This window comes from Blennius ocellaris (assembly GCF_963422515.1).
Source record: "Blennius ocellaris genome assembly, chromosome: 20".
NCBI classification, from domain to species: Eukaryota; Metazoa; Chordata; class Actinopteri; order Blenniiformes; family Blenniidae; genus Blennius; species Blennius ocellaris.
Genome location: NC_137669.1, coordinates 22742646 through 22753641, shown reverse-complemented (window position 1 = coordinate 22753641; position 10996 = coordinate 22742646). Strand labels below are relative to the sequence as shown.

Genomic DNA, 10996 nt, shown 5'->3' with positions numbered 1-10996 from the left:
ACTGGAAGAATGATCTGAATCGTTGTTTTCCTTCTGGACGTCCCTCTTTACTTTAATTCTCCATGTTCACATGAAACATCATCAAATAAGCCTCAATATTAACAAATCTCATTTAGTTTGGGTGTAAAAAACACATATTTAAATATTTAAAATTGGTCTGGACCGTTGGTCCAATACGGATCAATTATCAATTTTGAAGGTTTTAACCAAAAGGGACTTATTTTGAAAGGTACGGGATCAAAAGTGGGCGGGGCCTAGATAATTGGCTCGTGATTCATAACCCTAGGTCCCATTAGGCCACCCGCCAAATGAAACTTTCATTATTAATTCATAGTTTCATTAGTCTTCATGGGGTTAAAAAAACAACAAATATCTTTAAAAGAAACACATTTTCCATTTTAGAAAAAATAAACTTCAATTGATTAAAAAGACATTTTTGAATTGTTGATTTAGAGTTTATCACTTTTTCCACAAGTTTAGACTATATGTATATATATATATAAATATGTGTCATGCCAACTTAATTTGATAAATAATGGCTCCTTTAGTTCTTATAAATATTGAAAAATAATTGCTATCACTGAAAAGTATTGAATCTTTAGACTTGTTCCAAATATTTTTCTTAATAATTAACAAAATACACAGCAGAAGCACATTCACCTTTCCACACTTCACACGTCACTCTTCATCGAGCTTTTTTATTCAGATTGCAGGAAAAATATCAACAAAATAAATAAATACAAGTTTTACGCTTCTGTAACGAGAAGTGAACAGTTTTATTTGTGACTGTAAACGCTGGTGGAAAAACCAGGCGTGTGTGTGTGTGTGTGTGTGTGTGTGTGTGTGTGTGTGTGTGTGTGTGTGTGTGTGTGTGTGTGTGTGTGTGTGTGTGTGTGTGTGTGTGTGTGTGTGTGTGTGTGTGTGTGTGTGTGTGTGTGTGTGTGTGTGTGTGTGTGTGTGTGTGTGTGTGTGTGTGTGTGTGTGTCACAGACAGGTGATTAATAAACATTAAACAATCCCTCCTCTCTCAAACGCCGGAATCTGACGGGAAGAGCAGCATATGTTTGCCTGGAGGCTCCGAGAGAGATGGAAGGGGGGGGGGGGGGGGGGGGTGTGGGGGGGTTAGGTTACAGAGGGGGGGGGAGTGTTCACAGGAGGGTAATGAGATGGGAGGAGAGCGAGGAGAGATAAGGCAGGTAGGGAGAATGTGGTGGCTCATATCCCCCCACCCCGGTTAAATACAGTGAGAGTCGGGGGGGGGGGGGGGGGTAATGAGTGATGTCTTGTTGCTAGCTGGAGGTCGCGGTACTCCAGTACTTCTGCTGTCTCCGCGGGGGGGTCCTCTCGCCGGCTTGTCAGCAGGTCCCCAGGTGGGGGTCGCCATGGCAACAAGTGAAGCCCGCATCGTGTCCGCGTTTGGGCAGCGTTTTGAAAACCACGTCCGTTTCCACGGAAACGGCTGAAGAAAAACGATGTTGTTGCCATGCCGGGCCACTAGTTGGCGGCGTTGGCTGATTTTGTGACGAAAACATGGCGGACGCCAAGGAACGGTTACCACGGCAACGCCGTGGAGCGTTGCCGTGCAACGTAATATTACTGGATTACAGAGCCAGACACCATTACTGTACCTAACTTTGAGTATTTGTACTTTTATACATTCTTTTTCTATTTAAGTATCTAAATATTTTATGCAAGTAAACGTGGAGACGTGATTTAAGATCAGAAAGGGGATTCCTCAAGGCTCCCGTCTGGGATCTGCCTCGTTTAATACGTTCTGTTTCCAGCTCGGGGAGGAACTTGAAATACTTTCTAGATATGAAAGTTTACGATGATTTCACGATTATCTATCAGCTGTTGTTCCGGCGCTTGAATTTAATTCTGAAGGACAAAAACTTCATTATTTTTTACAAGTTCTTTTTCTGATGATTCAATAAAATCATAAATAAATAAATTCTGCTCTTGTCGTCCTCATTTCATCTAGATTAATCTAAAACTGCCTTAATAACCTTGAAATTAAAACTTTTACGTTTTTCTTCATTGCGGCAAAATGTACACGAGAAGGAAATGTAAAATTTGTTTAAAAATAATTACGACTGAAAATGTCGACAATCTCGATGTAAAAACTATTTTAATGAAACATTCTGGTGCAAAATCCAGTGAAATGTCGAGAATTACTGTGGAAGTGTTCTTAAAAAGTACTTAAAAGTCACTTTTTACACACTTGAGCAGAAAGCAGCTTTTCTTAAAGCCAAACTTCAGAACTCGTTTGGTTTATTATAGATTTTCTTACTAGAAAAACAACTAAAATGTGTGTTTTAAGTGACGCAGCAGAGGAATTACAGTCGTAACTGAGATGAACACAATTCAAGAAAAGTAGAATAAAAAAATAAACATGCAAACTCAGAAAACAGACGTGAAACATCCTTCTTAGTTCTTTAATAATATATTACATTTATGCCGTAATACAATAATAACAGTAATAACATTAATAATAATAATAATAATAATAATAATAATAAACATACACAGAAAGTACAAAATGATTTGTTTTTATTTACTTAAGTTACCAACACATAAGTACTTCAAAATAAAAGAAACTCTCCTTATAGCTGCCTCCCCCACGAGCTCCGCCCAGCTCGTCCAATCAGACGGCGTTTTTGAAAAGTCTCCCGCCAAACACGGAATAAAAAGTTCCCGGGGAGCGGCGAGCCGGGGCGCCGTCTCCGATATGGCTTCTGACGCCGCCCCCCCCTCCCCCCGCCCCCCCCCCCCCCCCCCCTCCAGACGGAGCGCGTGGCGAGCGTCCGTGCGTCGCGGCGGGGCGAGGCGGACACACGTTTACAGTACAGATATCATCACAAGCCCCGCCTCCTCGCCCCCGGAAAGGGGCCGCAAGGGATTCTGGGAGGTCAAAGTCTCTGGTGTTTCGGCATCCTGAGGGCGAAGGTCAAGACGGGGGGGAGGCGGGTGGGAGGGGGGGGGCGGGGTAGCGGCGTGGGGGGAGGGGGCATCAAGTCTTTTCCTTCCCCCCGGGAAATGTGGTCCGTGGTTTTTCCCCGCCCTCTTTTTTTTTTAGCCTCGCCCTCTTTTTTTTAGCCCCGCCCTCATTTTAAGCCCCGCCCCCTTTCATTTGCGGTGCTTCATCTCCTTGTCGTGGTGGCCCTTGCCGCCGCCGTCGCCCTTGTCCAGCATCTTGACGGCCTCGATCAGGTAGCTCTGGAAGGCGGACAGCGCCGCGCAGATGGCCGGCGTGCCGAAGCCGTGGGTGAGGAGGCTGAAGTGGGTGAGGCTGCCCTGGACGCCCGGCTCCAGGCACGGCGTGGGCCGGCTGCCGCCCAGCGGCGAGCGGTCCTGGGACATCAGGTCCATGAACTCCTTGCAGATTTCCCTGGGAGGAGGGGGAGGAGGGGAGAGAGGAGGCGTGTGAGGAGGAGGAGGAGGAGGAAGGAGAAGGTGGGGAGGGAGGAGGAAGAGAAGGAGGGAGGAAGAGGAGGGGAGGGAGGAGGAGGGGGGAGGGGAGAGAGGAGGTGTGTGAGGAGGAGGACGAGGGGAGGGGGGAGGAGGAGGAGGAGGGGTGGGGGGAGGAGGAGGAAGGAGGAAGAGGAGGGGAGGAGGAAGAGGAGGGAAGGAGGAGGAGGAGGAGGTGTGTGAGGAGGAGGAGGGGAGGAGGAAGAGGAGGGGAGGAGGAGGTGTGCGAGGAGGAGGAGGGGAGGGAGGAAGAGGAGGGGAGGAGGAAGAGGAGGGGAGGAGGAGGAGGAGGAGGAGGAGGTGTGTGAGGAGGGGAGGGAGGGAGGAGGAGGGAGGAGGAGGGGACGGAGGAGGAAGATGGTGGGGAGGGGAGGGAGGGGGGTGAGGATGAGGAGGCAGCAGGAGGAGGATGAGGAGGAAGAGGAGGAAGACAGTGGGGGGGGGGTGTCAGGATGAGGAGGCAGCAGGAGGAGGAAGACAGTGGGGGGGTGAGGAAGAGGAGGCAGCAGCAGGAGGAAGAGGAAGAGGAGGAAGAGGAGGCAGCAGCAGGAGGAAGAGGAAGAGGAGGATGAGGAGGCAGCAGCAGGAGGAAGAGGAGGAGGAGGCAGCAGCAGGAGGAAGAGGAGGAGGAGGCAGCAGCAGGAGGAAGACAGTGGGGGGGGGGGGGGGGGGGGGTGAGGAAGAGGAGGCAGCAGCAGGAGGAAGAACTCACTTGGTAGCCAGCAACATGCTGCGGCGCGTCGGCAGCTGCTCGGCTTCACTCTGCCTGCAGAGATACTCTGCTGTGGCTCTGGCTGGAAACTCTGTCTCACATACGTAACCAAAGTCCCTCGCCAGGTGGACCGCCTCACCTGGAGGAGGAGGAGGAGGAGGGAGGGAGGAGGAGGAGGGGAGGGAGGAGGAGGAGGGAGGAAGAGGAGGGGAGGGAGGAGGAGGAGGGAGGAAGAGGAGGGGAGGGAGGAGGAGGAGGGAGGAAGAGGAGGGGAGGGAGGAGGAGGGAGGGAGGAAGAGGAGGGAATCAATTAACACTGAATCAGGTCAGTCACCATGTTTCCTTCCTGAATTCTACTAAATAAACACTGAATACATGATTAAATGGACATTGAAGTGACGTATTGAAGTATTCCTCTGACTATATATATACATATATATATATGTAAATATATATACAATAATAAATTGTAAGCAGCTGTAAAATGTCTCGAATCTCAAACTGGTCAACTGAAGATCTCACATTACAGACCTTTTAGTTTGAAATTTGTCTTATTTGACGACTTTTAAACCAACCGGTGTGAATTGAAATCCACAGTGGAGCCCGAGGATTTATTTACGTTTCCATTTTGTGAAATTGTTTGTTCGTCTTTATTGTATTTATGTTTAATTATGGACGATTGCACTTTATATCCAAGATGAACAAGTTCTAAATATCCTTCAACGATAAACATATATTAGTCGGGGGACTTTAAACAATGTGTGTGTGTGTGTGTGTGTGTGTGTGTGTGTGTGTGTGTGTGTGTGTGTGTGTGTGTGTGTGTGTGTGTGTGTGTGTGTGTGTGTGTGTGTGTGTGTGTGTGTGTGTGTGATCTTTGTGAGGCGACTAAAGAATTTCTCATGTCTTCTAACTCATAATAATGTCATTGTTGGCACTTGGTATCGAATAAACTTTTCCACAAACCTCGATAGGAATCCATCACATGACGCGTCATCACTTAGCGACGACTTCTAAAATAAGTGTGATTTCAGTTTCACGCTCTAAAAATAGATTTTTATTAGCGAGAGAGAAACTTTAAAAGGTCAACGAAGTGGAAATAACAACATGGAAACTACATTTTGGGGCTGAAGGGGCCCAACGTAGAGCCGTGTGGAACTCCAGCGTAAAAACTCCTCTTGATCAAAGAGGACCTCAAAGGATCTCAAAGGCTCTCAAAGGATCTCAAAGCATTTCAAAGGATCTCAAAGGATTTCAAAGGATTTCTGTTAAAAAAAAACATCAGATCCAGAGTGGAGTTCAGGATCGATGTGACGCGTTTCTCTTTAATGGATTCAGGCTGATTGGTGCGACGCCCGGGGTCGTCTGGGGTCACTCTGCAGCCTTTTCTCTCTCTCTCTCTCTCGCTCTCTCTCTCTCTCTCTCTCGCCCCACACACACACGGCCGCCACTGTGTATTCATGTGTGCTCATGCGAGGACATTTCTATGTGAATATGTGTCTCTCCCTGTCAGGGTATATGCAGGTCAGTGTGTGTGTGTGTGTGTGTGTGTGTGTGTGTGTGTGTGTGTGTGTGCGTTCCCCTACCCTCCACCAGAGATGTCAGCAGAGTGACGTTGGCGGCCTTGCGGCGCCCGGCGGGCAGGTTGAGGCCAATCTTCTCCAGACGCTCTCTCAGACAGCGGCCACCATTCTTTGACTTCGCCCTGCGGGGGAGACAGAGAGCCGTTTTTATAGTGTGTGTGTGTGTGTGTGTGTGTGTGTGTGTGTGTGTGTGTGTGTGTGTGTGTGTGTGTGTGTGTGTGTGTGTGTGTGTGAAGCTGAAATCTCCCTCTGTTCTCTGTCACACATCGTTTCCACTATTTTGTGTCGTTTCTTTTTTTGTTTTGTTTTGTTTGTTTGTGTGTCTTTTGTTGTTGTTTTTTTGTATTTTCTCTATTCACACTCCAGCTGCTGCCCCACAACCCCTCCTCTATTTCATCATCAACTACATTTAAATACTTTAAAATCCACCCGATCCAGTTGAAGCTACAGCAGCAACATCCTGAAATCACATTGACGTATAATAGATAATAATAAAATATATGTCAAGAAACTTAACCGTTTTAAATTTTGACTTCCAGTTGCTTCATAAAAATCAATTAAAATGATTTCTTTTTTTTAAAGGTTTTAACAGCAGCAGTAATCCTACCAGGACATATTGATAATTATCTGCATTCCTCCAATAAAACTAAAGGAAAAACATCCAAACAAATCAGAATAAATAATATTTTCTTAACTTTTCCACTGTAAAGAAGAATCCGAATACATTTTTCCAGTCATATATTCAAACCAGAATGAAGTGTAGTTTCTTCATACAGACAGATGAACTGAATTTAATCAATAAGATTGTTTAATTATCTACATTCCGCCACAAAAACATTTAGAAAATGTACATTTTAAATGTTTAGTCGTGTCTATTTGCTCCATTCGGTCTGATAGAAAATGTATTTCTACTGTTTGATCGACACCTTTATAAAAATGACTCATTAAATTCAGCTGATTTTTAGATTATTTAACGTCACAACAGAATATGAAGCAAAAAAATCAGTTTCTTGAATCATTTCACAGACAAATCAACTGGATTTATTTTTTTGATTTAATTTAAATTAATCTAAAATGAGAATTGTTCAAGTATCTCATCTTCCCAGTCTGATGCTTTTAAACTGAAATTAACTCCCAACGTAGATGTTTCACGGTAGATTCAATCAAAAACCTCTTTATTGACGAGGTGATTAAATATGGTGGGAAACCAACTGATGCTTCAGCGTAACTGATTACAGTTTAAGGAAAAGTAACTTGAGTACAAATGTTCACGTGGGCCAGCTGAGGTGGCGAGAGTACTGCGAACATCTGTACTCAAAACTGCAATGAGGCGACAAGTATCTATAGTACTCTTGGTTCCTGAGGTAAAGGAGTACTGTAGAGGTAAGGGAGTACTGGAGAGGTAAGGGAGTACTCTAGAGGTAAGGGAGTACTGTAGAGGTAAGGGAGTACTCTCGAGGTAAGGGAGTACTCTAGACGTAAGGGAGTACTCTAGACATAAGGGAGTACTCTAGAGGTAAAGGAATACTCTAGAGCTAAGGGAGTACTCTAGAGCTAAGGGAGTACTCTAGAGCTAAGGGAGTACTCTGAGGTAAGGGAGTACTCTCAAGGTAAAGGAGTACTCTAGAGCTAAGGGAGTACTCTAGATGCAAGGGAGTACTCTAGAGGTAAGCGAGTACTCTAGAGGTAAAGGAATACTCTAGACGTAAGGGAGTACTCTCGAGGTAAAGGAGTACTCGAGAGCTAAGGGAGCACTCTAGAGGTAAGGGAGTACTCTCGAGGTAAAGGAGTACTCTAGAGCTAAGGGAGTACTCTAGAGCTAAGGGAGTACTCTAGACATAAGGGAGTACTCTAGAGGTAAAGGAATACTCTAGAGCTAAGGGAGTACTCTAGAGCTAAGGGAGTACTCTAGAGCTAAGGGAGTACTCTGAGGTAAGGGAGTACTCTCAAGGTAAAGGAGTACTCTAGAGCTAAGGGAGTACTCTGAGGTAAGGGAGTACTCTCAAGGTAAAGGAGTACTCTAGAGCTAAGGGAGTACTCTAGACGCAAGGGAGTACTCTAGAGGTAAGCGAGTACTCTAGAGGTAAAGGAATACTCTAGACGTAAGGGAGTACTCTCGAGGTAAAGGAGTACTCGAGAGCTAAGGGAGCACTCTAGAGGTAAGGGAGTACTCTCGAGGTAAAGGAGTACTCTAGAGGTAAGGGAGTACTCTAGACATAAGGGAGTACTCTAGAGGGAAATGAGTACTCTAGAGGGAAAGGAGTACTCTAGAGGTAAGGGAGTACTCTAGAGGTAAGGGAGTACTCTCAAGGTAAAGGAGTACTCTAGAGCTAAGGGAGTACTCTAGACGTAAGGGAGTACTCTAGAGGTAAGCGAGTACTCTAGAGGTAAGGGAGTACTCCAGAGGTAATAGAGTACTGTTACAGCCGACAGAATGATTCTGAGTTGAGCGTCTGGTTGTGGTTTCAGAGGAAACTGTGTCTTTATGTCTCTTTAGATGTTTTAATGATGTTTTTAATGACGTCCTCTGGAAGCATGTGCGCCTGCAGGAGTTACTCTGAGTAACTCTGAGTAACTCTGAGTTACTCTGAGCCCGAGGCAGCGTTCATTAAAGAGCACGGCTCCCTTGTGACTCAGTCCCATGACCCACTAAAGAGTGTGTGTGTGTGATGGGGGAGTTTAACCCTTCGACGTCCGGCACGGCGACAAAATACCGAGTTTCTGAATGGCTCGTTACAAAGTCTTGATCCATTTGAGTCTAATAAAGTAAATAAAATTTAAAAAATCGGGTTTATTCTGAAGCAGAGGTGTGAAATTTAAGGGTAGGGTTAGGTCAGGCCACAAATACCGTACAGTAAAAGTAACTATACTCTATCTATTATGTCTTAATCAAGTATTATTTTCGGGTACTCGTACTTTTATGAGACCTGTTTGACAAATTTGTCTTGTAAAAGTCTTGATAGAATTCTACTCTGGAAAATACTCCAAGTACCCCAAGGTGGTCCCCAAACTCCTTGTCCTCAATTGTTCCCATTGTGTGAATGTGTGTGTGAATGTGCGTGAACGTGTGTGTGTGTGTGTGAATGTGAGCAGTAGTGTGGAGGACAGCTCCGGCGGAGGTGTGGACAGTGAGACCCAGGTACCTGCGCAGGACTCCGCCCAGCAGGGAGGCGTTGAGGCACTCGGGGGGCGACAGGCGGCGCTGCACCTCCCCCACCGTCACCTTGTACTTGGAGGTGGAGCTGAGCAGCGACAGGCGTCCCGGCACCGAGCAGAAGACCTCGGCCGGGTTGGACACCGACCCCATGCCCAGGCCCTCCTTGCCCATGGACAGCGCCGACAGCGAGGAGCCGTTCAGCTTGGACGGGATGGGAACTGTTGGAGGGGGGGGGGGGAGGGGGGGGGGGGGGGGAGAGGAGAGGAGGGACTCAATTAACACTGAATCAGGTAAGTTAGCATGTCGGCACCACGACGACGGAGGATGAACACTCTGCACACACAGCCGGGATTGGGGGGGGTGTGGGATGGGGGGGGTTGGGGGGGGGCTTCATCACACTCCTACGTCTCGGCTGACCTCACCTGGACTACACACATCCCCCATCAGGTGCAGGAAGCCCACCAGAGACTGGACTTCCTCCCTCCTCCACTGCTGCTTCCTCTCTAGAGAGCCTGCTGACCTACCGCTGCACTGAGACGCCCTCCAGCTGTACAGGGGGGGGCCGGGGGCACCTGCAGCAGGCGGCAGGGGGGGGGGGGGGGGGGGGGAGGAGGGGGGAGGAGGGGGGAGGAGGGGCGGCAGAGCACAAGGTGAACAGACCACTCCCCCCTCTCACACAGTCACACTCAACAGCCAAAGAGGTGAGCCCCCCTCACCCCCCTCCCCCACCCCTCACCCCTCACCCCTCACCCCTCACCCCTCACCCACCACACCCCTCATTTGAAGCGAGTCTTAAAATATATATTCTACTGAGTAATAACAGTCCAACTTGGTGGTTTTATTTTGACAGTCTCCGTAATAACAGTCCAACTTGGTGGTTTTATTTTGATAGTCACCGTAATAACAGTCCAACTTGGTGGTTTTATTTTGACAGTCACCATAATAACAGTCCAACTTGGTGGTTTAATTTTGACAGTCACCGTAATAACAGTCCAACTTGGTGGTTTTATTTTGACAGTCACCATAATAACAGTCCAACTTGGTGGTTTTATTTTGACAGTCACCGTAATAACAGTCCAACTTGGTGGTTTTATTTTGACAGTCACCGTAATAACAGTCCAACTTGGTGGTTTTATTTTGACAGTCACCGTAATAACAGTCCAACTTGGTGGTTTTATTTTGACAGTCACCGTAATAACAGTCCAACTTGGTTTTATTTTGACAGTCCCTGAAACAACCACCCAGGTCTCAGAGGAAGTTGCTGAGGCAGCGTCTCCACGGCCCCCTGCTGAGCGGCACACTTCCTCCACACTGAGGAAGAGGAGGAGGACACCTCTTTTTTTAAAAAGCTGCCATCTCTCTCTCTCCTTTGTCATCCTCCTCTCCTCCTCTCCTCTTCCACTCCTCTTCTCCCTCCTCCCCTCCACTCTGCGACCCGCCGCCTCTCGGAGGAGGAAACTCTCCTCCAGCCGCAGGATTACATCACAGGCAGGAAGTAGTGGGATTACTGAACTACTTCCACTACTTCTACGTGTCTAGATCTAAACTCTACAGAACAGTTTCCTCTGCAGCTGCAGCAGCTTGAAGACATGGACGTTCAACTGTTCTGTTCTATTCTATTCTATTCTGTTCTATTGTGTTCTATTCTATTCTATTCTGTTCTATTATGTTCTATTCTGTTCTCTTCTATTCTGTTCTGTTCTATTCTGTTCTCTTCTATTCTGTTCTGTTCTGTTCTGTTCTATTATGTTCTATTCTGTTCTATTCTGTTCTCTTCTATTCTATTCTGTTCTGTTCTATTATGTTCTATTCTGTTCTCTTCTATTCTATTCTGTTCTGTTCTATTATGTTCTATTCTGTTCTCTTCTATTCTGTTCTGTTCTGTTCTATTATGTTCTATTCTGTTCTCTTCTATTCTATTCTATTCTATTCTATGCTATTCTGTTCTGTTCTGTTCTATTATGTTCTATTCTGTTCTATTCTATTCTATTCTATGCTATTCTGTTCTGTTCTGTTCTATTATGTTCTCTTCTCTTCTCTTCTCTTCTCTTCTCTTCTCTTCTCTTCTCTTCTCTTCTC

The 10996-nt window shown here is 46.4% G+C and overlaps 1 protein-coding gene across 1 annotated transcript in view; it reads right to left on the bottom strand.

Moving 5' to 3' along the window:
• Nucleotides 1–3126: 3126 nt before the first annotated feature.
• tfap2e (transcription factor AP-2 epsilon) overlaps nt 3127–10996 on the bottom strand; it is a gene marked incomplete at its 3' end in the record, with an annotated part of 14034 nt that continues 6164 nt past the window's right edge. Inside the window, exons 4-7 of the mRNA XM_080516561.1 lie at nt 8904–9135; nt 5764–5882; nt 4181–4319; nt 3127–3388 (exon numbers count right to left, since the gene is read on the bottom strand). Coding sequence (XP_080372687.1) covers nt 3127–3388; nt 4181–4319; nt 5764–5882; nt 8904–9135 — 752 coding nt within the window. The remainder of the gene's footprint in view (nt 3389–4180; nt 4320–5763; nt 5883–8903; nt 9136–10996) is intronic.